The 25,301-nt window shown below is 51.1% G+C and overlaps 10 protein-coding genes across 10 annotated transcripts; 8 read left to right on the top strand and 2 right to left on the bottom strand.

Annotated features, from left to right (window-relative positions):
- Positions 1-849: 849 nt before the first annotated feature.
- Positions 850-2,997, bottom strand: PFICI_13710 (uncharacterized protein; the record flags this gene model as incomplete). The annotated part of the gene is made up of 10 exons (XM_007842291.1): positions 850-982; positions 1,051-1,141; positions 1,200-1,315; positions 1,393-1,540; positions 1,592-1,654; positions 1,711-1,901; positions 1,959-2,292; positions 2,376-2,599; positions 2,664-2,745; positions 2,886-2,997. The coding sequence occupies 10 exons, from the start codon at positions 2,995-2,997 to the stop codon at positions 850-852; spliced, it is 1,494 nt and encodes a 497-aa protein (XP_007840482.1).
- Positions 2,998-4,308: 1,311 nt separating this feature from the next.
- On the top strand, positions 4,309-5,832 carry PFICI_13709 (uncharacterized protein; the record flags this gene model as incomplete). Its single annotated transcript, XM_007842290.1, has 3 exons — positions 4,309-4,594; positions 4,660-5,625; positions 5,684-5,832. The coding sequence occupies 3 exons, from the start codon at positions 4,309-4,311 to the stop codon at positions 5,830-5,832; spliced, it is 1,401 nt and encodes a 466-aa protein (XP_007840481.1).
- Positions 5,833-6,735: 903 nt separating this feature from the next.
- Positions 6,736-7,725, top strand: PFICI_13708 (uncharacterized protein; the record flags this gene model as incomplete). Its single annotated transcript, XM_007842289.1, has 1 exon — positions 6,736-7,725. One exon carries the CDS (start codon positions 6,736-6,738, stop codon positions 7,723-7,725), a length of 990 nt encoding a protein of 329 aa, XP_007840480.1.
- Positions 7,726-9,619: 1,894 nt separating this feature from the next.
- Positions 9,620-13,353, top strand: PFICI_13707 (uncharacterized protein; the record flags this gene model as incomplete). Its single annotated transcript, XM_007842288.1, has 4 exons — positions 9,620-9,939; positions 10,003-11,121; positions 11,195-12,041; positions 12,100-13,353. The coding sequence occupies 4 exons, from the start codon at positions 9,620-9,622 to the stop codon at positions 13,351-13,353; spliced, it is 3,540 nt and encodes a 1,179-aa protein (XP_007840479.1).
- Positions 13,354-14,335: 982 nt separating this feature from the next.
- PFICI_13706 (uncharacterized protein) lies at positions 14,336-14,632 on the top strand (the record flags this gene model as incomplete). The annotated part of the gene is made up of 1 exon (XM_007842287.1): positions 14,336-14,632. One exon carries the CDS (start codon positions 14,336-14,338, stop codon positions 14,630-14,632), a length of 297 nt encoding a protein of 98 aa, XP_007840478.1.
- A 518-nt stretch (positions 14,633-15,150) lies between these two features.
- PFICI_13705 (uncharacterized protein) lies at positions 15,151-16,630 on the top strand (the record flags this gene model as incomplete). The annotated part of the gene is made up of 3 exons (XM_007842286.1): positions 15,151-15,195; positions 15,279-15,539; positions 15,641-16,630. The coding sequence occupies 3 exons, from the start codon at positions 15,151-15,153 to the stop codon at positions 16,628-16,630; spliced, it is 1,296 nt and encodes a 431-aa protein (XP_007840477.1).
- Positions 16,631-17,308: 678 nt separating this feature from the next.
- PFICI_13704 (uncharacterized protein) lies at positions 17,309-19,129 on the top strand (the record flags this gene model as incomplete). Its single annotated transcript, XM_007842285.1, has 5 exons — positions 17,309-17,371; positions 17,423-17,573; positions 17,660-17,719; positions 17,779-18,378; positions 18,438-19,129. 5 exons carry the CDS (start codon positions 17,309-17,311, stop codon positions 19,127-19,129), a joined length of 1,566 nt encoding a protein of 521 aa, XP_007840476.1.
- Positions 19,130-19,616: 487 nt separating this feature from the next.
- PFICI_13703 (uncharacterized protein) lies at positions 19,617-20,243 on the top strand (the record flags this gene model as incomplete). Its single annotated transcript, XM_007842284.1, has 1 exon — positions 19,617-20,243. The coding sequence occupies one exon, from the start codon at positions 19,617-19,619 to the stop codon at positions 20,241-20,243; it is 627 nt and encodes a 208-aa protein (XP_007840475.1).
- A 258-nt stretch (positions 20,244-20,501) lies between these two features.
- Positions 20,502-22,363, bottom strand: PFICI_13702 (uncharacterized protein; the record flags this gene model as incomplete). The annotated part of the gene is made up of 4 exons (XM_007842283.1): positions 20,502-20,736; positions 20,795-21,277; positions 21,358-21,952; positions 22,057-22,363. 4 exons carry the CDS (start codon positions 22,361-22,363, stop codon positions 20,502-20,504), a joined length of 1,620 nt encoding a protein of 539 aa, XP_007840474.1.
- A 1,585-nt stretch (positions 22,364-23,948) lies between these two features.
- PFICI_13701 (uncharacterized protein) lies at positions 23,949-25,247 on the top strand (the record flags this gene model as incomplete). The annotated part of the gene is made up of 1 exon (XM_007842282.1): positions 23,949-25,247. One exon carries the CDS (start codon positions 23,949-23,951, stop codon positions 25,245-25,247), a length of 1,299 nt encoding a protein of 432 aa, XP_007840473.1.
- Between the last annotated feature and the right edge of the window lie 54 nt (positions 25,248-25,301).

The raw sequence follows: 25,301 nt of genomic DNA, 5'->3' as shown, positions 1-25,301 counted from the left end.
CAGATCCAAAGCGCTCTCCGGCCAACCGGGTTCTCAAGCGCTGGTTGTACCTTTTGATCAGCGCATCAATGGCCACGGGGACAACCGCAAGACAGAAGACACCTATGCATGTTCCAATGAACATTCCCTCTGTGGTAATGTGCCAGCTCGGGTGAAGGAAGCATGCATCGATGGTATTCCAGTTCCATAGCATCTGCAACAAACAAGGTCTAGCGATTAGCACATCTCACGATCCTTTTTGAGGCAACACAACGAATCGGCCAGTCTCCTCTCAGGTATGACTGTTGACTTGTCAACCCATGGACTTACCTCGGTTTTGCAACTATGATCAGCAGCGTGGCTGTGATTGCCATGATGCGACGTGTGGTCAGTATGGCTCACCAACATTGATTCCATTGTGCTGACTGTCCATGAAAGATTGGTGGTGTAGGACGTATTGTAGAGGTGAAAATGGGAAACTGGAGTGTCAAAAATCCGGTCAAGGAGAGAAGGCAAAGATGATGAGACGCCAGGGTCGACTTTCTTTATACATGCTGCCCAACCCGCCACACGACTTTACTCGAGCAGGACTTACACCATGTCAGGGTTTGCTTGGGACTGTTAACTCTTTTAAGTTTTGGGGTATTCAAACACAACCTTGTGCAATTCTTTAAGCAAAGTAGCCCCGGAAAGCGACCATGAATGTCAACATAAATTAGTGCCAATATAATTTCTGGTGTCCTGCATAAACACCCCTCTGGACAAAAACATTGTCCAAGAACGTGACGCAAGGTCATTTCTCCTATCTGGGTATATAAAGAGCATGCAACCTCTCCGAATGTACCGCCACCATCAAATATGCAGGGGTATTTAAGCCTCTGGCACAGCCTTGACCGCCTCGGGCGCCGTGACTTTGCTGGCTGCTCCGGGCTCTGATGCACCGTGCTCAGCATCACTTCCATCCACTCCAGTAATCGTCGAAAAGGTCTCTCGTCTCTGGGGGCTATTGTGACTAGTAAGTTACTCTGGTGCGGAGAAAAGAAAAAAAATCTCTTTGCAAGGTCAACTTACAGAAGGTGCTTGACATCAATGTACCGAAGCAGGCAGACCATGCCAATAACGAATATCCAGAGGGCAATCGACGTTTGCCATCCGTATTTGTCTATGACGAGTCAGTTTACGAGGAGATTTGGGCCGCATCGTGAGAGGGATCCACGTACAATAGGGCGCCTGAGATGCGGGCCAAACCAGAACCTGAGACCACGCCGATACGCCGTAGTATGCAGCGACCGAGAATCCAACAATGAGCGTACGCGCTTCGGCATCTGATGGGAGACTAAATATTCTCTGTGAGCCACGGGGTCGGGGGGGGGGGGGGGGGGTTTCTCCAGCTGTTGGAAGAGGCAAGCATACATATCTGCCAGCCATGCAAAAAGCAGGGGCGCTGTTCCTAGTGAAAGGTACGAAAGGAAATACCCAGCGTAGGCAGTGGCCAAGGGAGTAGTGGCCGGATGCGTCGTCCAGATGGTCATGGCAATACAAGGCACGAGACCAATGAGAGCTGAGCATCCCGTCAGTAGCGGTCAAGCCGAGAACATGAAGTTTGTCATACCTTGGGTGACGATGAGGGTCCATCGCGTCCTCAAGAGATCAGAAAGTATTGCCCATATCCAGACTGGCCACGGGTCAGTTATCAGAAGCTTGGAGTCGTGGGACATTACTGTCTCTCACCAAAGACAACATTGATCGCACCGCCTGCAATCGGAATCGCATTCACCTCGGACGTCGTCCATCTTGCAGTGCCGTCGGGGTTCTTCAAGCTCTTCAAGAACAAGTTGAAGTACGAGTATCCCCAGGGAGCGAGAACCGTGGCAATGTAGATGGAGGCTACAACATAGACAACCCAGTGGGTAAAGGTGCGCCTGGGATGACATTAGCACATGCAACCTCAGCACGCATAATTATCGCATAAAACCTACTTGGCTCCGGCCCACGTCATCTTCTTGGACGAAGTACGGCCATAGCGGTCGAGACGCTCCAAGGCCAATTTTGCGTGTTCCTTCTTGAACCAGAAGGCTCGCGGGTTGATGTTATGGGGCACGTCGGGTAGGAGGAAGAAACCCAGCAGGCCGACGACGACCGTCATGATGGCGTTGATCACAAAGAGCCAGCGCCAGCCAGCAAGGCCATGAGATCCCTCTAGTGTGTTGATGACAGCCACTTGCAGGGCGCCCGACATCATGGAGCCAAGCGCTTGGCACGAATGATAGAAACCCATTCTCTTGGCCAGTTCGCTAGGCGTATACCAGTACACTTTGGAATCGCCAGTCAGTCATACATTCATCCGGGCCGCCATGTACGCGAATGCGATCGAGCGGCTATGTGGCGAAACTTACTCAGAAGAGTCATCATTCCGGGCCAGGCCGAGCTTTCGCAGAGGCCGAGGAAGACGCGCAGAATATAGACTTGCTTTGCATTATGTGTCATGGCAATCAAACCTGTAATGACGCCCCAGCAAATTTCCAAACCAGGAAGCCAATAACTAGGTCGTACATAGGTGAGGATGATTTGTGAGGGGACCAACATGATACAATAAGCAACATTGAAATATGTTTGGAAACTGGGAACCGGCTTGGTCAGACACTTGATCCGGGCTTGATGAGGCGACTTGCGGTCCAACTCACTAGTTCAGCTCGTTTCCTTCGAGGCCCAAGTCTTCCTTCATGCCAGATACATAGGCATTGCTGATGTTGGACTGGTCGAGATCTTGGAGATAATGAGTAAGCCTGATTGATGGTCGAGATAGTATCGTTACTCACATTTAATGACTTGGGCGCACTTGTTAGCAACCTTGTATCTTATCATTTATTTCATTTCCGCCTTGATCGGCCGAGAAAGAAACTCACCTTGGGAGATGCAGCCAAAGGTCATCAAGAAGATGTCGAGTCTTCTGACCAGAGCTCGTTCGTCCGGCGTGCGCTCATGTCGCTGCGCAAACGCAAGACTTCCGAGCGCCATGACTGGACTAGCACGCGCTGCTCCTTGTCCCTGTTTCTCTCTCTTGTAGGTGGCTCCGTCGTCTTGCTTGGCGCCTGGCTCTGGGCGAGGTGTGGTACGTTGACAAAGTCGCAATAGAAGCAAACCCCTCGTAACACGTTGCCGTCACTTTTCAGAAGAGGGGGTCCCAAGTCACCTGTCTTATAACGGATCACAGGAAAAAAAGAGTTTGGGTGCCAAGACCGATTTTAGTCACGGGGTTTTCCCGCAACGACAGTTTGGAGTTGAACGAGCCTGTACTATATTCATTATCTGGGCAGTATCAGGGCTGGTAAAATGAATGACCGGTTATCTGCCTGCCCACGCTCGGGGGTGGCACGTCGTTACGTATGGGCGACTCAGCACTGCACGATAGGGTAACATTGGATCTGCTACGCCTTTGTCGCCGCTCGTTATCGGTTCAAGAAGCCGCCGACCCCACCAAGGATCGTCCGTCCCCTAGCGAGATTGTATGACCCGGCCGAGTCTCTTACGTACTTATCTTGGATGGCTCAGTGGCCGGCCAGTCACGGAGGCATTTATTAGAAGTATTTTGTTATCAGCGATCCTTAATAACTGTCACAAAATCTCAAAGAGTCTACGATCGGAATGGCTCAAAAGTCGCCGGCGAGAAGTTGCAATTTGTCTGGCAGCAGTACTACATACCTAGGCACCTTGCAAACAGCAGTGTATTTTGGGTTCCCCGTGGGGTCATAGCGATTTGCCAGGTACTCTCCGCTCGCTGTACTGAGGATTCACCCATCGCGACTCTGTCACTGTCAAGACCACAATTGAGACATAATTGCTCGAGTAGAAGTTTTACCTTTTCCATCATATCGCAAGAATTGTATTGAATATGTAGGTAGTCGTGAATAGCTATGTACGTATCTCATCATACGTCTGCGCGCGAGTCGGGGGCTCCCCCCATCCACTATTATGTTATCTCCCTAGCACTCACGGAACAGTACGCCCGCCTCTAAATGGTCGGGTACTAGTACTCACTCATTAGCACTCGGGTCGGGATTCGGGCCTCTCCGACCGACATACTAACAGACAGACAGTCCACTGTCGCCGTGCTTGCTGGGTCCGCCGAACACGCATTCCTTCTTGCCAAGGCCTGCATCGGACAGCCGGGTATAACGACAAAACGCATCATGTTCCAATTCCATCGGTGGTCAAAATATCGCCGAATAACCTAAATAAGTGAAGGGTGTCTTCCTACGTCGATGCCAAGCAAGACCTGCGATAATCGTGAAAATACAGTCTATTAAACACTTGTTAGCTTCACCAGTCATGGGTTCGCTTGCCAATGGAGAAGAGCGGAGCGGGCTCCCGGTGCCCAACCCATGCCTCTCGTTCTGGCAACAGACTACACGATCATTTCCATACTTGAACGTTAATGAGAATGAGCAGGTGCCATCAAGGTCCAAATATGTGATAATTGGCTCGGGAATCTCGGGCGCCCTTACATCGTTTGAGTTGATCAGCGCCGGGGTTTCTGGCGAGGATATCGTCATTCTAGAGGCACGAGAGGCTGCGAGCGGAGCCAGCTCGAGGAACGCTGGACATGTTCGACCAGGTGAGCGAGCACTTTGGATCACCCAAGATGGAAATCCGACGGCCCATACTAAACGCCTTGGCCAGATGCATTCCGCGGATTTCAAGTGTACCAGCGCGTGCACGGAAAAGACCAAGCACTCAAGATCATTGCCAATGAGCGGACCGTGTTCCACAAGGTGGATGAATTTGTCAAGCAGCACGGTGTCGACTGCGACTTCAATCCAACGACGACCTTTGACGTCTGTTTGACTCGGGAGTTTGCAGACTTCAACGCGCAGAGCTTCAAGGAGTTCCAAGAGGCTGGCGGAGACGTGTCGCACGTCAAGTTCTACGAGGGCGACGAGGCAAAACAAAAGACACGCATCGCCCAGGCCGTCACCGCGTATGAATGGCCTGCCGGCTCGAGTCATCCAGCCAAACTGGCTCAGTGGCTTCTCTCCCGCGCAATCGAAAAGGGAGCCAAGCTCTTTACGCACTGCCCAGCGACGTCAATCACGGCGGCGACAGTGGCGGACGGTGGCCCTTCATGGGATATCACAACTGCGCGCGGCGTCGTTCAAGCAGCCAGTGTGATACACTGTACAAATGCCTTTGCGCCGCACCTGCTACCCCAGCTCTCTTCCTTTGTCACCCCAAACAGGGCACAAGCACACGCTTTTGTCCCGCCGCCATCGCTGACGGGATCGAATATTCTGAAAAATACAATGTCCCTCAGGCATTCTTTGAAGCACTTTTATTCCGTGGCTCCTAGGCGTCCGGACGGGATCATTATTCTCGGCGCTTCCCGCGATAACCCCAAGATTAGCAAAGCAGCCCTGGACAGCCGTCTGCTTTCCAGCGACACTGAATTCAACGACGAGGTCCGAGACGACTCGATCGCCCACTGGTCCAAGTGCTTCCCCGAGTGCGATGCGTCAAAGCTCCGGCATGGTGAAGGCCTGATACATACGTGGACGGGCATCATTGGTATGACGCCGGACTCTGTGCCGTTCATCGGCGCGGTACCAGGGTCGCCCGGTCAGTGGGTCTGCGCAGGTTTCAACGGTCACGGTAAGTCAAATTTCGGATTCCTTGATTCAAAATGCCAAGCTGACGTTTTGTTATGTAGGCATGGCCCGTATCTTTACGTGTGCTCCTGGGGTTACTAAGCTGGTGCTCGGAGGATCTTGGACAGATACTGGTCTCCCCGAGTGCTTTGAGCTCACTGAGGAGCGACTCGCCAAGCTGAGCAAGGGCGTCTCGGGGTCGGTGTTTTGACAGAAGGCATTATAGTCGAGCATTCAATGTCTTCCAGAAAATGACACTACATGCATAAGAGAAATGTGTCGGAAATGGACAATGCAAATGCTGTCTTTTCAAGTGATGAAGCACGTAGTCTTTCTTGCGCGACAGCCTGATTGCAAGTACACAGCAGACAGGCGTAACTCCCGTTGTATTGACATTGCCAGCCGCGTTAATTCTGCCTTGCGATAAAATGGAACTGATCTGCTGCTTGTGCAAGGTTGTCATGTACGTTGGTCTTCAGCTTTCAGAACTATGAGTTTCAGGTGCCCCCCGGTCCATGCAGGCTCAGCCATTCTGCGCGGCTATACCAGACTGTCGGGACAGTTTTCTTGACCTCGACAGCAAGAGATGCGAGGCCTCCGCGTTTTCTTGTCCAATATTCAAGACAATTTGAATAAGTCCATTGGCTTTTCTTTATCAAAGCATGAATTTGTCGCCGTAAAGGTGGTGTAGATAGCCCTGGCTTGCATGACTTTTTACAGTCTAGCGAGGCATATTTCTTGGCTGCTCCAATGCTGCCTCTTGTTGTTGTTGTCTCAGGCACCAATGATGGTCGAGCAGTCGGTCGGTCGGGGTCAAGAGCTTCAATAGCGACTCCCAGCACTTTTCATCTACCTACTTATTTATCATGACAAGTCTGTGTGCATCTCGTTATTGCGTAGATACACATATCATCATGACATGAATTCATTCCATAACCAACCCAACTGATTCGACCTCGTTATTCACACAAGTCCCGTTAGCGTATATCATAGCTACCCTTGTATACACGGTCTCTACATCTTAACACCAGGTCACAGGTACACCAGAGGGGTGTCGCTTGGCCAAAATCAGCGGTCGGTTGCAGTACCCAACTTGACTTCCTCTTTTTGCAACATGAGTCCCGAAATCATGGCAGTTTCTTCGGCCAGGTCGAAAGACGTGATTGAACGATGCAACGACTCGTTCCAAGCTCATCTCGAAGCAATAGGCGACATGATTCGGGTAGAGATCCGCGCTCTTGAGAAAGCACGCGATGATACTCTCCGCAGCAAGATGCACGACCAAAAGAACCCAATGGCCTTTGCCTTTGAGATGGACCGCCTCTGCCAGGAGAGCTCCGAGGCACTTCTTCGCCTGCTGAGGCCAGAGCTCCACAAGGCCATCGAGAACCTCATGGATCAGCTAGTTGCCGAGACTCTGATTAGCGAGACTGTTGGTCCAAGACGACTGTTGACTCCGCCGACGCCAACTTCAAGTCGAATGCTACCTGGCCCTCCTGCTTCAGAAAACCCATTGCAGCCAAGAGCACCCGTGGCCAACATGGATAGCGATATCCTCTCACCTCTAAACCGGGCTCGCTCAGTCACGATGCCTGCCTTTGACCATCCTCCTGTGCCAGGCAGTACAATTTCTGTTTCGTCCGTAATCTATCCGAGCCCGACTCAGACGGAGCGTACAGCTGCTCGCAAAACACCTCCAGCGCCGACACCTTCGACACCTACAAATCCGCAATCCAAGCGCGCAGGAGCTGATGCCATTTCAACCACGCCCAGCAAGAGGGCCAAGACTTCTACCACGGAAAAGCCACCACCCAAGGTCACAACTCCATCAAAAAAGACGGCAGCCTCGTCGACAACCCCCCAGACGCCGGCATCCCGCGGCAGAAAGTCAGACGGCGCAAAGAAAGCGTCTCGTGTCGTGAATAACCAAGATGATGATGACGAGTACCAGCAGTCACAGTCTTTATCCGACGCTGAGTTGAATTCAGAGTTTCCACCCATCTCTGAAATCCGCAGCAAAGAATTCGCCCACCGAGCCGCAAAGGGCAAGAAACCGGTGTACTTGGATAAACCTCTCCAGGATGATGAATTTCTCGACATTTGATGCTTCATTGCGTTGAGCTTGTATAGGAAGCCGGCAGTTTCATTTTTGCTTCACTGTTTGTCCGGTAAACATATTTATGCGTGCTTATTTCCGAAGTAAAAATCGGACAATTCAATCTGCTCGGAACTGGTTCCCTGCCTACTAGGTACTTACTCTGGCAAAGTCCTCGAACCATGAGGGTCCTGCAGAGGCAAAAGACCACTTTTGATCGCTGTACTGTGGGTCCGCCGTCAGTTGCCGTCTCCAGCAGCCGAGGCTTCATATGGCATGATCAGTATTATCTGAAGGTTGGAGAAAGGTATTGCTTTTTGTCTTGTGTTCTGACATTTGAGGAGGTGTAGCATGCCGCAAGTTTATTGGGATACGACATGTTTGGATTTGCTAGTTTCCTAAATAGGTGACTTGCATGTCTTACCGGAAGCTAATTTGTAGTTTTGATCTTGTCAAGAAAAGAGATTAATCAGAATGAATTTATTCCGTCCACCGACCGAGAATCTTGACCACCTGAACCAGTTTGATGACCCATTCCTTGCCCAACCTTTGCATGAATTCCAAACGCCTACGTCGCACCAACACATTGTTTGAGATCAATAGCTTCTCCGCATAACCTGATGATAAAACCCTTTGATTCAAAGCGATACGTATTTGCCCCAATATCCTCGACTTAGCGGCTTAGTAATAGTGCTCACACGTAATCGACTATGGAGGAGTGGTGGCCTGGATCCGCATGACTTAGTCCTTATATCGTTTGAAACTAGAGATCTAGGTCTGACAAGCAAATCATCTAATACATAAAATGAGGATAGTGTAGGGGCGGCTTATTGAAATCAGATCCCCGAGCAAAACTAGATTGCTGCGTCATAGATCGAAAGCTTGTTTTCCATGCCACCCACCCTACTCCCACGCTCTGTGTGTTATACCTACCTACCATGGAAGCCCGGCGGACTTGGTAACGGCCGCTAAAACTGGGTCCTGAGGGCTTCGGAGTTCTGGAGGTTGCGTCTCGAATCCCGCCGTCCATGGCCACGGGCAACGGCGGTGGGATTGTAATCTTCTCAATAGTGCTAACGTAAGACAAAACGAGTCGAAACTTTCCAGGCCCGCTTGGACATTAAAAATACCGACCTACTGTATTATGTTTGAGAAGTGCCACCAAGACATCATCGTCCTGTCAGATATCCCAAAGCGTTGCCAACAATGCTTATAGCAAGAAACTGTCATCATTCTCTGCTCCGATGAGGTACTCTATGGTTACGTCAATAAGAAACCACGGCAGATTAGGCTGAGTGAGCCCTATAAAATGAACCCCGAGCTACCAATGTCAAGGTAAGCTTTTTGACTGCCCTCTTAGTGCCCAACCAGCGGCTTTCTTCGTGCTTTCCGGAATGCTTGCCTCCTGAAGCCGGCGGGTTCGGCGGGGGATTATGTGGCAGCTAGAACCAAGTCGTGCAACGTCGTGGAGCACAACGTGGAGCATGATGCATCTGCGGCAGATGGGATGGAGCATTAGAATGGATATCAACCAACCCAGCCGGCGACACCATTGGCCGCTACTATAGTATGGCCCTGTCGTTCCCTTCCTAAGGTAGCAGTCGGTCACCATCAACGGTCAAGGATGCTTCGGATAGCTCAATGGACGGATTGATCAAATTAGCGACAAAGACCGAAAACCGTTATTGCCGTGCTAGGTTGGGAGTTTCTAATAAGAATGGAAGTGATCCAGGGTCTTTACATAGAAATCTTTTGTATACATTATATATATCTCTTCCCGAAGGATTCAATACTGGCGGGTTTCTGTATAGTCCCATTTATTAGCCAGTAATATTCATCGTCATCATTTTGCCAAGCATCCCTATACAATTTATAGCCCAAGCCACCACAGACTATATCCAGTATGTCGAATCTGAGCGAGGCTTACGGTGGGCCTCTGCCCAAAAACTTCCGCACTTTGCGTGAGATGTTTTTGGAATCTGTCAGTCAATATCCTGGCCAGCTGGCCCTCGCAGCCGTCCACCAGCCCGCGGATCTCTACCAGATTGAAAGTATACCACTGGACGATGACGAATATCGTCAGAAACCGTACCTGCGATGGTCGTATATAGCCATGGACACGGCCATACAAAGATGTATGGCAGGTCTACGGGCACACGGTCTCAAGCCAGGCATGCCACTCTTCACATTCAACGCCAATGGTGCTGAGCACCTCATCACACAGTGAGTACCTGGATATGCATTAGTAGTATCAACAAAAGACGAGCTGCTAATGGACACACGCAGCTACGCAGCTTCCGAAATCGGGGCTGTGTTTGTACCCATCAATCCAAGAAATCTGGCAAACAGGGAAGAAGTCCTCCACATGATCAAGACAGCGCGCTCCGTAGTACCTGGCAAAAGATCGGCGGTGGTGACATCAAGTCCCGACCTGATCAAACCGCTCGAGGAGCTTGGAGTGTTCCAGGATAGCCTCAAGATTGTCGTTGCCGCCCCAGAGAACAGTCAAGGATGGACGCCATTCGAGGAGATCATGAAGGCGCCACCGACCAATGGCGCCAAGGCCAATGGCGTAGAGACCAACGGCTTTGTCATGGTCGAAGTAAACGGCGATGCAGACAAGGACAAGCTGCAGGACAGCTATGTAATGTTCACGAGCGGTACCACGTCGATGCCAAAGGGCTGTTTCCGCAAGTGGCCCGAGTCCGTCATGAACATCGAGTCCTGGCGGTCAAGGGCAAAGGACGTCAAGATAGCGCCCGGCGACGGCGTCTGCGGCGTCATGCCCAACAACCACGCCATGGGCCACCTCTGGCCACCTCTGACCTACTTACTCGGCGGCGCCATGATTTACCCGGGCCCGACATTCCAGCCCGATGTGATGTTGAAGACTCTGCACCGGGAAAAGATTGCTCAGACCGTATTGGTTCCCACCATGATGTTTGCTCTCATTGGACTCAAGTCAAACACATCGTACAAGCTCGATCATCTCAAGTCGGTCATGTTTGGCGGGTCTGTGCTGAGCCCCGACATCTTCAAATCATGTATGGAAGAACTCGGCGCCCGTGGAGTCGAGAACGGCTACGGCATGACAGAAGGCGTCATTGTCCGGTCCCTGTCCCAAAGTGACCCAAAGGTCATTATTGACGGAACCGAGGTATCCTGCGGCTGGGTGATTCCCGGCCAGACCATTAGAATCGTGGACCCCGAAACCAACCAGGTACTTCCTCGTAACGTGCTCGGTGAGCTTCATGCTTCGGCGCCCGCGATTCAGCACTATATCAACAACGTCGGCAGTGACAGCTTCTACACCGATGCCGAGGGACGGGAATGGTTCAAGACCGGCGACCAGGCCCGCATGGATGAGAAAGGTCGCACCTTTATCACAGGCCGCTATAAGGACATGTAAGTTCTTCACTGCTAAGTGGGATGCGCTGGTATGATTTAGTTTATCACAGCAGCGACTGACCGAAAGTAGGATCATCCGAGGTGGAGAGAACATGTCGCCTACAGCCATAGAGGCAGCCATTGCAAAGGATCACAATCTTGCCTCCATGCTCCCGCAAATCGTCGGCGCGCCCGACGCCATTGCGGGTGAAGTGCCGATTGCAATCTTGTTGGGCAAGGTCGATGCTGATGTGCGCCAAAGGGTTCAAGACGCCGTCATCCAGAGCATGGGAAACATTTATGTGCCCGAGGACGTCATCTCGGTGCAAGATCTGGGATTGACGGACTATCCCCGCACCATGGCGGGAAAGATTCAGAAGACCAAGTTGTCGGCTTTGGTCAAGAAACATAGGACTGCGCAAGAATCTGGACCGGCAACCATGGACGACTCGCGTCTTGTGGAGGAAGTCAGAGACATCTGGGCCAAGGCTGTTGGCTTGGAGCCCAGCAAGCTGTCGCTAGATGCGCAGATTGGTGAGTTTGCCGACAGCATCACCGTCATGAGAGTCAGAGATACAGTGAAGAGGAGAACCGGAAAGACGCTTTCCCTCATCGAGATGACCAAAGCGGGCACGATATCTGGGCAGATTGAACTTTTAAGACAGCAGCATGATGGGACAGGAAGAAAAGAAAACAAGCGCGTGGTCAGAGTTGGACCGCCCGGTGTTGAGGACATGGCTCATCTCACCGAGGTTCCCGAGTTCTATGAGCCCACAAAGAAACTCATTGTCGACACCATCTCAACGCTCGGGCTTGACTGGGATGATGTCGAGGATGTTGTCCCTGCTTACGATTTTGCCAATGTGATGCTCGAAAGTGGACTATTCCACAGCTGGGCTTTCAAATTTGCAATGATTTCTGCCAAGGCAGACAAAATCGTAAGTTCACTTGTGATTTCTTTTTGTAGTTTGATGGCCCTCGACTGACAAATATCAGCAACTCCGAAAAGCCTTCGAGGCCAGTTTCAAGAACAATAGGGTCGTGGCATCATTTGTGGTGAGCGACAAGGAAGCCTTGGGCTCCACTGATGCCCTCCATGTCCTTATGCGCCAAAACGACAAGTTCTTTGACAAAATCTTCCGAGACTGTGGCAGCGTCAAGTCCTCGGCGGAGTTGCGCGCCAAGTCACTTGATTACCGCGATCAAGTCGCTTACCCAGGTCCTCTTGTCCGTGTAGATCTGTATGATGTGGAAGAAACGGGGACGTGTGGTGTTATCATGAATCTTGACCACGCGGTCATTGATGCATCGAGCGCCCTCATATGGAGAGCAGATTTCGACAAGTCATTCGAAGGCACCCCATCACTGTCGGAACATCTTGATTACAAGCTCTGGGCCGATTCGCACTTCAATCAGCGAACTTCTGCCGAGGCTAGGGCGGCAGTCAAGTGGCACGCCAAGCGACTCAAGGACGTAGGCCAACACAGGAAAGCGCTCTGGCCGCCCTACATCATGCCAAACGACGCACAAGAATACACGGTCAAGAGCTTTGATGAAGATGCGTTGCACTACAGCTTCGAGGCTCCATCAATTCTCGAGTTCCGGCGTCTGCATCCCAAGATCACGGCAACGGTGGTAACCAAGACGGCTTTGACCCTCTTCATTGCCAGCCATACAGGCCACTCCCACGCCTTATTCGCAAACTACGAGGCGGCGCGGACCACGTTCCCATTCCTGCCGAAGATACTCGAAGCCACTGGCCAGTTTGAAGCGACAGATGTTTCGGGACCCACGATGCAAGCCGTCATGAATGTGGTAGAGTACCGACCCGACGAGACAGTACTTCAGTTTCTGGAACGAATGCAAAAGGATCAGCTCGATCTGACGGCGCACGCTCCGGCGCCCCTCCGCCAGATCATGTCCGCCCTCGGTGATGACGGCAACATGCTCCTCGAAATACTCGGCCACTGCAGCTTCAATTGGGTCCCGGGCATGGGCACTTACGGCACGAACCCCAATCAGAACTTTGAGACCATCAGCTCCATCGTGCGAGTCCGACAAGGACTGTCGTCCAACTTTGGCCTAGGAGGGCCCGATGGCACCACCTTCTTTATCGATCTTCGGAGCATACACTTTGATCTGGACGGCCTGCAAGAAGTGGCAGTGGAGTTGGAGGAGATCGTCAAGTGGCTGCTTACCAAGGAGAATTGGTCTGCTGCTGTGAGTGGTTACACGGCAGCACTTGAATGAATTTTCTTTCCATTGGTTCACCGTTTGCTTGTTGAGAGACTGCTCTGTTGCAATATCAATAATTTCGAGTTGAAACGATGAATGTTGACGTAACTCGCGTGTCGTAGCAATATCTCAGATTCACCAACGTGATACTTGCTGGGTTATGCTAGAGATGAGAATATGCATAGATTATATCGTGTTGTATATGACCCTGATTCTAGGCTCCTGGACCGCCCGAACTCTACGTGTTTGCAGATCAATACCCTTTTCCAATACACGTGAAATGCCATGCCGAAATTCATGTGCAGAGAGCATGCTCGTAATTGATGATGGCCATATACCAGCTACTCAGCCATTTGACCCTCTAAGCAACAGAGACAATAACAGTGGCATGGTCAATCGTCTATCTCAAGATGAATCACGCGTCCTCTAAGATGGTAACCTCGACCGAGGCAACCTCACTCAAGACAAGGCGGCAATCACAATCCCACTTTCCGCTGTGCTCGCAGATACGTTGAAGAAGCCACTGGTCTCGCCATGGACCATGTGGTAGGTTGACGTCAAGGAAGTTGCGCCGTTTGTATCTAGGAGCACCGCAGCTTGATATGGAGGGCACTACCCGGGTTCAGGTATTACCAAAGACAGGTGCGATACGAGAGACCAAAGCATAAATACCAGTCTACGTAGCAGGTTTGTTTACATTCGTCGTCCTCTTTGCACACTTCTAATGCTTCCATCGCGCCCTGCTAGACCTTTGTCAATAAGCGAGATTCCGCTATACCAGATTTACGCTCGCTTGACCTATTACTCGCCTACCTCTCAGTGGCCGGCCTCCCAGTTGCTCTACAAGCAAAACCTCTCCTCTTTTTTTTCTTCTTGCAACAAAAGCGTATCAGATCGACCTCCCCCGAGCGCAAAGCGATCAAAAAACAAAGATTTGCGTTTACCGAAGAAGACGAATACTTTCGAAGTAGACTCGAAGCCATACGCCCCCTCGAGAATGGCGGCTCTTCCTTACAGGCCTAGCAATGCTGAGCAGCGAAGATATTATTTCGGACTGGCGCGGACCGCTGGTCTCGGAGATCCAGGGACGTGTGTCTTCGATTTGGATGGTCGTATCATCGGTATGATCACTGGTGGCGCTCGTGTGGGTGCTAAAGACCAGAAAGTCTGGAGAGGACTTTCTCAAGAGGGTAGCAGTTCCAAGGTTGGACCAGAAGCGGAACAGACAGGCGCTGATTCAATGCCTCAATGGGGAAACGGGACAGATGTCACTTTTGTGAGCCCAATCGAGTGAGTGCTAGAAGATATCGAAAGTTTCATAGGTCGGAAGCCAGAGCTTATATTACTTGGTTTCCGACCACAATACATGTACTCTCTGCTACTCCCATAGATACGTACAGATACTCAACCAACTAATCACTCACTTCAATCACCATGACCTCATTCATCTCAACATTGGAAGCCTCGGGTTGATCTATGGAGTGTGAGAAAGATGAGAACGGTTGAGATCGTGCGAGGTTGTGGAGGGTGGGCATATTGCTACCACGTCTAATCTGGATGCGGTGCCGAGTGACGTCAGAATGCCGCACATGAAGCCGCACCTGTACCCAATTATTGATGATATGAAGTGATGTGGAGAAGGGAAAAACCATCAGGAATTGTGAGATAAATTCAAAGCATATAGCTGTCGAAAACCGAAATTGATTCCCCGGTCAATTTTCCATCATTCTTTTTTTCCCCTATACATGTGCCAAGATCACCAAGTGTGGCTAGTTCCCAATCCAGGATTGCTTATAGTTCCAAGTATACAAAATGACTACAGATGCAGCCAAGTCTAGGAGACTCCACTTCATCATTGTAGGTTTCCCCCCGTCCTTGAATTGGCTGGTACACTGCTTTATCACTTGCATATGGCCCTCACAGCGACTGATGGTGATCAGGTTGGTGGTTCTTTGGGTGGGCTGGCCACTGGGTTGGCGCTCAAGGCAATCGGTCATGACACGACTATTCTCGAACGTAACCGCACCCCCGTCTTGGAGCAGCAGGGAGCTGGTATCGTTGCTGGTGGTGACACCCTCGCGTTTTTCAAGCGATATAATCGCTGTGATCGTCCCATTGCCGTGACATCGCACAGGCGGCAATACCTTGACAAGGCCGGCAAGGTCGTTCACAAGGAGGACATGGACCAGAACATGACATCGGTGAGTTGCAGTGACTGGCATCAAACAGAGAAGCCCCGTGCAATAGTTCTTGAAGAGCAAATCGCTGGATAATCAAGCAGCGTGGCTGATGGAACGTGTAGTGGGACTTGGCATATTTCATCATGCGGGCAAACTACGACCAAGTCAAGAGCGAGCATTGCGAACCTCCAGCGCCCGTACCCAGCCACGGCAAGGCGGTTCACTGGCACGACCACAACGTCACCGACATCAAACAAGAGGGTGAAAACGTAAGAGTCTACTACAAAACAGGCACGGGACAAGAAGGCAGTATCACCGGCGACATGGTCATCGGCGCCGACGGCCCAAGCTCAACAGTACGCGCTCTGGTAGAACCAGAGGTCAAGCGAACCTATGCGGGCTATTGTGCTCTGAGGGGAACCATTCCGGAGAATGATGTGAGCCCGGCCACGAGAGAGGCTTTCAGTGAACGTTTCACCTTCTTTCATGGCCCAGGCGTTCAAATTCTAGCGTACTTGATACCAGGCGAAAGCGGCACGGTCGAGCCCGGCAAGCGCCTGATAAACTTTGTATACTATACCAACTTCCCCGAAGGCTCTCCGGAGCTCGAAGAGATAATGACAGACAAGCACGGCAAGCGCCGACCCATCACGATGCCGCCGGGAATGATTGACATGCAGGCGTGGGAGAAGCAGCGACAAATTGCCGCAGAACGGCTACCGCCTCAGTTTGCCGAAATTGTCCGCGGGACCCAGAAGCCATTTGTACAGGCGGTCACGGACGTTATTAGCCCGCGCAACGAGTACATGGACGGAAAACTCGTGCTGATTGGCGATGCGCTGGCTGGATTCCGGCCACATACGGTCGCTTCAACTTCGCAGGCAGCCTTTGACGCCATGGTGTTTGCCGATCATATCGAGGGCAAGGTCTCGAAAGAGCAGTGGAAAAAGGAAACGATGGGCTTTGCCCGCTTCATCCAGAAGAGGGGCGTCGAAATGGGAATTCACTCCCAACACCAGGACCTTCCCGTCGAAGAACACATACAGGATCGCAACATTGCTTCTACGCCGAGGGAACAAGAAGTCTATCCCGAATGGGCCACCGCAATATGAGCATTCTCAAGTAAATAATGGCCGGTCTCCAATGACGACCTGCAGCTCGTCAATGAAATATTTAGCACGCACTTCCTTGTATATCGGAATATGCAGATGTGGAAGCCTACCTATAAGCCGTGAGGATATGGATCGGTCTGAAGCAAACAACCAATGCATGGCGGGTATACTTGGATGTTCATCAAGACGGAAGAGATTTGTACCCTCTCATCAATTGCATTCCCTGGATTTCCTTTGTACTCATTAGCCTGAACGTAATCTGGAGCATTGAGCCGAGTCGTCAAGTATGAATGGGGTCTGATTGATGTGGAGATGTTGCAGGCAGACAGGCCGGTTGTTTGTGGACTTCAGTGCAGCCAACTGCATAATGCACATGCATGCCTACCTAGGTACCTACTTCCAACAGTAATCGTACGGCAACACAAGCGCCTTTACCGGTATACAGACAAGGATTCTCGCGTTGCAACATGCGACAAACACCATTCTTCAGCTTTTAATGTTGAGAAGTTCCAATTTCAATTGAGACCTGCTCACTTCATATACGTTGGCATCATCCATTTGTTGATTTCACGATACAGGGGGTGATGATCATCATGTAAACCTTGAAGCCATCAATTTCATCACATCTAAATTGTTCGACTCATTCGCAATTAGCATCATCTGCTGGAGAACAACAAAATGGCTTTCTTTTACACCATTGCCCTCGGCATCGGCTATATGCTCTGCATCGCGATACCTTATGTGAGTTGCACATAGATAGCGTGCCTGTCCGTTGCTAAGCCTCCGCAATAGTTCATTCTCCGATCAACGTATTATCTCGGCTTGCACCCTCTCAGAGATTACAATGGCCCCTTCCTGGCGAAAATATCCGACTCGTATGCCGGGTCCTTCGTTCTTCGCAGACGTCTTCCTCTAGTCACGCACGACGATCACAAACATTATGGTATGAACCGAGCCAGGGTATCTTCTGATTTTCCAGTTACCTTGCTGTTGCACTCACTGCTAGACTAATTGCTTGCGAGAAAACAGGAAGCGTCATGCGATATGGCCCTAATCGCCTGGTTTTCAACTCTGTGACGGCTATCCGTGGTACGTCTTGTTGTTCATGCTTGAAATAACTTTTGCAGTTTTACTCATCATTGATTTAGATATATATCAGAACCCAAGGACCACCAAATCGCACTTGTATTTATTCTCAACCAACAAGGGCGTGCCCTTTATCTTCAATACTCTGGACCGAAGCGGACATGCCCGCAAGCGCAAGATTATTGGCCCCGCGTTGTCGGAACGATCAATGAGAATGTTCGAGCCTATCATGTCCTCACAGGTTGATGTCTTCTTGAAGTATCTTCTCAAGAGCGGCTCAAACCTTGTTGATGTCTCGGAGCGCTTCAGGCGACTTGCCATGGACATTGTTGTGCATTTGGCCTACGGCTATCCGCTGGACCTGCAACTCCATGATGAGCATTACTTCATTTTGAAGTCCATTTCGCTCGCCAATTGGAAGATCAACTCATTCATGAATTGGCCGCTTCTGTCAAAAATGGGAATCCAATACCTATTGGACAAGAGCCCGGTCCGCAAACAGTGGAAGAATGTGATCGAGAAGATGATCCAGACACGCGTTGAACAGGATTCCCCAGAGCGTCGGGACTTTTATTCCTTTGTTCTGCAAAATCTTGATGCGGAGACTGCGGATTTCCGCCAAAGTGAGCTATTTTCGGAAAGTCTTTTCTTCATATCGGCAGGTATGTACACCATCCGCTCCGGAGGAAAGATCTGTTTGGCTGACATTGTTCCCCTGTAGGTGGTGATACTGTTTCGACGGCCATGGCAGGAACTTTTTTCTACCTGGCACGAAACAAAAGATGCTACGACAAGCTCGCAGAGGAGATTCGCGGCAAATTCAAGACAGGAGGTGACATTCATGGGGGTCAACAGCTTTCAAGCTGTTTGTATTTGCGTGCCTGCATCAATGAGACTCTGCGCATGTCGCCTCCTGTCGGTGGGACACTGTGGCGTGAAGCTGCAGAGGCGACTGAAAAGGAGCCTTTTGTTGTCGATGGCCATATCATCCCACCCGGAACCCACGTTGGAGTCAATACTTACTCGATCCACCACAATGAAGAGTATTTCCCTGACCCATTTACCTTTACCCCAGAGCGCTGGTTGGAGACTGCAGAAAACGACGCTGAATACTCGGCTGGCACGTCGACACAATATAGGGCGTTTGTACCCTTCTCGGTTGGCATGCGATCGTGTGCGGGAAAGCCAATGGCGTATCTTGAGACCAGCCTAATTCTAGCAAAAACACTGTGGTACTTTGATTTTGAGAGGTGCGAGGGAAGCCTCGGTGATGTTGGAGGTGGGAAAAAGGGTGCGCCGGGTGGTAGGGGAAGAGTGGACGAATTCCAACTCTACGACGTTATCACTTCACGTCATGACGGCCCTTGGTTGAAATTCACGCCTCGGGGAAACTATTTTGAGGACCTTTTTTGAGCCAATTGCCATGAGGATCTTGAAGCAAATCTTTGGACACTCCATATGATAATCACTTGACGCTGAATATGGAAATGGAAACACAGGAAGGAATATCTGCCTGTTACAAACATCGTCTAGTTCCAGGGATGCCGTCAGCTCTAAGAAGCACCTAAGGACTTTTAGTGGTTTAGGTTAGCTGTAAGCTTAACAAAAACCCCTGCAGTAGGCCTGGTAGGCAATCTCGGCACCAGTCCCGACGGGCTCTAGGCTGCCCCCTAGGTCATGCTCAAATCATTCGCCATGAGAACATTCAAACGCGAAGAAAAAATTCCAGCCCGAGAGTTCCTGACGTCGTCAACATTCCTCTTCTCCCTCGGTTTTCTTTTCCATTTCTTTTTTGAACTACTCCCCAAGCAAACTTCTCACATCATTCGTTTTCAATATTGACCCAAAGCCATTCGCTACAAACCAGAATACACTCTTTTGCTCGTCCCCACAAATCAACATGGCTACTGCAACACCATCCATCACCAGCGTCCTGCTCTTTAACACGGATGAGCAGACTATTGTAGCCGATGTTCTTGGCGCCGATGCCACTGCAACCACATTCCTTCTCAACTGTCCTCCAGGAACCGACTCGGACGAATGTGGCACCTACAATGAGACCGTGGTGGTTGGACCCTGGGCCAAGCCTACGCCGCCCCCTGATGCGTCCACGGGTGTATATGACTTGGAGGTCAACATGGGCACCGAGTGGTTCTTTCACCTGCACTGCGACATGAGCGAGACTGTCCCCGTCGCCTGCACCACCACCAATCTCGGTGGCAACGACGACGGTACGCCCACGGCCACTGTTACTTTTGCTTCGAGCGACTATAGCGACCTTTCATTTGACTGGACCCCCGTCACCATCACCGCGGGTCTGGAAATGCTGGCCAGCGCCACCGGTACCGGTTCCGCGGCGAGCTCGGTCTCCAGCGCTACCAGCACTGGCGGCTCCGTCGCCGTCACTCAGACTGGTACTGCTGCCACCGCGTCCGCCACCAACGCAGCCATGTTGGGCCGTGGAGAGCCATTTGCAGCCGGAAGTTTGGCCCTGGCTGGACTGGCGCTTGGCTGGCTGCTGCGGTAGACCTCTCATAACAATGTTTGTTTATATACTCGTCACCAAATAACATTTTACAATGCACATGATCATGACAGCATCTCGCTTCATCTTGTATCATCAGCGCAACTGAATTTCTAGTTTGGCGGTATTCTCGAAATTTCATGCCAAAGTGAGTTTTTACAATGGTGACAAGTGAGGGTACAATATCAAATGTATTCTTGGCATGGCGGTGCCGTTGATCCATCTCCAGAATCTGTGTCTTGCTTTCCGATGAATAACTATCTATACGACATAGATGAAGTTCTCATTCTTCAAGTCGGTCACATCATGAAGTCCCTTATCATCCTCGAGTCTCTGCGTCTGGGCGTGATCGTTGTGTTCAACATCGGCCGTCTTGCTGTCCGTCATATCCTTCTTCCTCATCATGGACTCATCGACTATGTGGGCTGACCCACCAAGCTGCTCGCGCGTCTTGGCATGGCGGCGGTTGAGGAACGTCAGATACAATGGAATAAGCCTGCAGGCACAGAATTAGCTAGGAAGTCTTATCAAGAATTAGAGGCGGTGCAACTTACAGTCCCAGGGCGCCCACCAGAGCAAACATTACCAAGTTCGCAATCAGACCGGGACGATATTCTGGCGCATCATTGACATTGTATAGCAGAGGTCCAATGATGTTGCCAGTGCACATGCCCACAAATACCACGGCCGACGTTGTCTTCTTCTTGGTGTCGCCGGCTGTGTTCTGGGCCGACCAGGCGTAAATCATGGGCGTAATAGCTGCAAGACACTGGACTAGGTAGTAGCCAAAAAGCAGCACGCCCTTGTGAGTCCGGGGTACGGTAAGCATGATGATAAGGCCGACTAGGGGAAACATGGCAATGCAGGTAATAGTGAGCCCCTTGCGACCGTAATGGGTGGCGAACCACGCAGAGCCGGTGATGGCAATGATTTGCAGTGCACCGGTTGGCAACTGGAAGAGAATTGCCGTAAAGTTGGCGTAGCCGAAATCCTTGATGATGAGGGCGCCAAATGTACTGAATCCACCGCTGGGAATCCTGGAAACAGCAGTCAGTTGGAAGAGCTCAGGAATTTTTGCACTACTGACATGGATGAGGGCGGAATCCAAGAGACTTACGAGATGGCCACGACCAACACAAACCAGAGCCAGGTCTTGATGTCAACCAATGTCTCCAAAGCGTGATCCCAGCGCCACTTGCGGCTCGCAACACCCATCTGGTTCGCTCGGAGGCGCTCAATGGCAATGATCTTCTCCCTCTCGTTGAGATACTTGGTCTCCATGGGCGAGTCGGGCATCAGGAAGATGAAAACAATGCCAAACAAAACGGTCAAGCAGCCGCAAAAGATGAAAACCGTCTGGTACTTGTAAATATGAGGACTCTCAATGTGTCCAAGACCAAATGTAACAAGGGACCCGACGATAAAGGTGACACCATTCATTGCATTCCAGTACGAGGTACGGAGCGTCTGTTCGGATCTTCTCCACCACATCTGCGTGACAGCGAGCAGTGACGGGGCAATCATGGATTCAAACGTGCCCAAAAGGAAGCGAAGAGCCGCGAGTGACTTGAAGTTTGTGCAAGCAGCAGCGATGGCGGCACAACATCCCCAGCCGATTACGGCAGTACCGATGACCTTTCCATAAGGTAGCTTCACCAGGAGAAGCGCGGCAAGCGGTTGAAAGATGAGCTGAGCGATGTACAGAATAGAGCCTGTGACATTGACTATTGTCAGCAATCCTGTTCTCTTGACGTTTTAGGCCATGCTCAGGATTCAGACATCCGTCATGGCCAGACCGAAAGGATCGTCAACATACCGAGCCAACTATATTCCGTTCCATGAAGATTGGCATCGGTGGTGAGGCCAAAAATGGAGGTGTAAGACAATGCGCTCTTATCCAACTGCTGGAAAAAGTATGCGCCCAGGATCAAAGGCAGGATACGGCGATCGATGCGCTTGAGGACTTGTCTCTCTTCTTCATAATCGAAAGTAACTTCGCCGTGCTCGACCAAAAAGGCGGTGGCCTTGTCACCTCCCTTGCCGACGACAGCCTGGACATCCTTTGCTGGCTCGATTGTATCGGCCGCGCTGGTGACTTGTTCCATTGGTTTGCTGTCTGCCATGGTGTTCACTTTCCTCCGCGATCAAAGTTCCACGATTAATTGAAAGCGTCACTCAAAAGTCTGTGAATACTGACTGGAGAAACTTGAGATTACACTCTGGAGAAGTCTGGGGAAGTGGAGAGTTATCACGATATTTTATATGAGCCTCAGAGTCTTGGTTCCACCGGAGTTGAGGAGAACCCTGTCATGTTCACACCCCGGGCTTGAGCCCAGGTCTGTCAAGACGCCGGCGAGAAGCAAGGTAGGGGCATACGTAAGCGAACCACTGAGCTGACCCATCCAAAAGGCTTCTTCCATAAAACCGAGCGGAATTCCGATCAATTGGCAAATGACTCTCGCTGTAATCTACATGGAATCTGATTCGTAGAAATGTAGTCAAACATTTAAACTCGCTCAAGAAGGCGGGACTTCGAACCGGACAAAGATAAGATTGAAGCTTTCTCTCACGGTTCCAGCCATAAGAGACCAGCACCTGTTGCAGCTGCTTCTCATTCGTGGACATTCTAATGCCGACCACTTTAGAGCTGTGCTTGAATTTTGAACTAGTACGATCAAGAATCAAACGCAGTGAATAGCACGACCGGGGGTTCCATGGCCATCCAAGGCAGTAAAAAGCATCCAGTTTTCCACCGGGGGTTCCATGGCCAGATATTGTGGTCATATGACAGTGGTGCCAGAGGACTTTGATAACGGGATTGGCGTTCGAGCCGGTGGGGGACAGGGATTTCAGCCCGTTGTCATCCCATTAGGCGCCGTCGTCCCCGCATACACCCCAGATTCGGCATTCTTGTATGGGGTGTGTACATGGTGCTAGTGAAGCCTATTCATTGCTAACCTAAGCAAGGAAACAAGCCGTCGAGTCAAAGCATATTCCTGTACACTAGATCCTGACTCGTAAGCTGGTCGTTGTGAGTCCATCTGTGGATCTCAATTTATTTAAAAAGGCAAAGCGGCTTATCAAGAGTCTTCCAATACAGACTGTGTTGTGTTTGTCAAAAAAACTGGTGATGATGGTGTGGTTTGACAACTACGGCAACATGGGGTTGGCAACGACCAGCCCTGTCATGGACTCTGGAGTCTGCGGCGGTGAAAAGACTAGGCTTCCATTTCAATCAAAGATAACGACATCTAAGGACCAACCAGCCAGCCAGTCAGTTCAAGCAATGGGATAATGTATACTTATTTGGCTATACCGGTACTTCTCCACGGTTATTATAGTGGATCTCCATTTCTCTGGACTCTGGAGAAGCGGGGGAATAACTCCACTGATAATCCATACCCCAACTTCATAAACTCCGGGGTCTACTAACCCGATAGCGATGCCGGATGGCGTTTGCGTCTCTATCGTGAGCTCCATAACTGAAATAATTACTGGAATCATGGGAGTTTCTATCATCTGTAGTCACGTAGTTTACAAGTTACAAAATCTAACTCTTAATGGTCATAACAGAAATACCGTTCTGTAATCAATCAGTCCAACCTAGCATTCGATACTAGGACACTCGCTTCAAACCTCAAAGCACAGCACAACGACGAGACTGCCCGAGAGCTATCCCACCGGACTCCTCCATCTACGATTGTAAACATGGCCGGCTCAAAGAAGAGATATGCCCTGATCGGCACAGGTGGACGAGCAATCTTCTTTTACACGGCCATAGCGAGAGATTATAGCAACACTTCCTGTATCGTGGGCATTGCAGACACGAACCAGACACGCATGAATTTTGCCAACGACAAACTCGAGTCTCTTGGTCATCCCAAGGTGCCCACCTACCTGGCATCCTACTTTGACAAGTTCATTACCGAGACGAAGCCCGACGAAGTGATTGTCACAACCATCGACCGGACGCACAACATCTACATTGTACGGGCGCTCGAACTCGGCTGCAATGTCGTGACCGAAAAACCCATGACCATTGATGTACCTCGCTGCCTGCAAATATTCGACGCCGTCGAGAAAACTGGCAACAAGGTGCGCGTAACCTTCAACTACCGCTATGCACCGCACAATACAAAGGTGTTTGAACTGCTGCGGTCGGGAGCCATTGGCACCGTCACGAGCGTCCACTTTGAATGGGCGCTGAACACGTCCCACGGCGCCGACTACTTTCGCCGCTGGCACCGCGACCGGCGCAACAGCGGCGGCCTGCTCGTCCACAAGAGCACCCACCACTTTGACCTGGTCAACTTTTGGCTGCAGACGCGGCCCCAGACCGTCTACGCCCAGGGCGACCTCAAGTTCTACGGCCGCGAGAACGCCGAGGCCCGCGGGGTCCGCGACTTTTACACGCGCGCGCACGGCAGCGACGTGGCCCGCCGGGACCCCTTTGCCCTGCACCTCGAGGACCACGCGCAGCTCAAGGCCATGTACCTCGACGCCGAGCACGAGGACGCCTACTACCGGGACCAGAGCGTCTTTGGCGACGGCATCAGCATCGAAGACACCATGAACCTGCTGGTGCGGTACAAGAACGGCGCCGTCATGACGTACTCGCTCACGGCCTACGCGCCCTGGGAGGGCTTCCGCGTCAATTTCAACGGCACCGGCGGCCGGCTCGAGCTCGAGGTGGTCGAGAACAGCTACGTCAACTCGGGTGGCGACCAGGCTGCCGAGGGTTCCATCGAAAAGACGACGCTGCTGCTACGTCCGCTCCTGGAGAAGCCCCAAGAGATTGAGATCCCGCAGGGCACTGGCGCCCATGGTGGAGGTGACACTGTACTGCTGAACGATCTCTTTGGCGAGCCTGTCTCTGATGAGTATATGCGTGCCGCGAGCCACGTGGACGGCGCCTTGTCTATCTTGACGGGCATAGCTGCCAATAAGTCGATAGCTACTGGACAAGTGGTCAACGTTGATGATGTGCTCAAGATACCTCGGACATAGAATATCCAACTTGGCGAGATATATCATATCCAAATAGGATCACCCATGAGAGAA

This window comes from Pestalotiopsis fici (genome assembly GCF_000516985.1).
Source record: "Pestalotiopsis fici W106-1 unplaced genomic scaffold PFICI_Scf_11, whole genome shotgun sequence".
NCBI classification, from domain to species: Eukaryota; Fungi; Ascomycota; class Sordariomycetes; order Amphisphaeriales; family Sporocadaceae; genus Pestalotiopsis; species Pestalotiopsis fici.
Note: the sequence above shows the minus strand (reverse complement) of the source record. Positions and strands in the feature narration are given on the sequence as shown.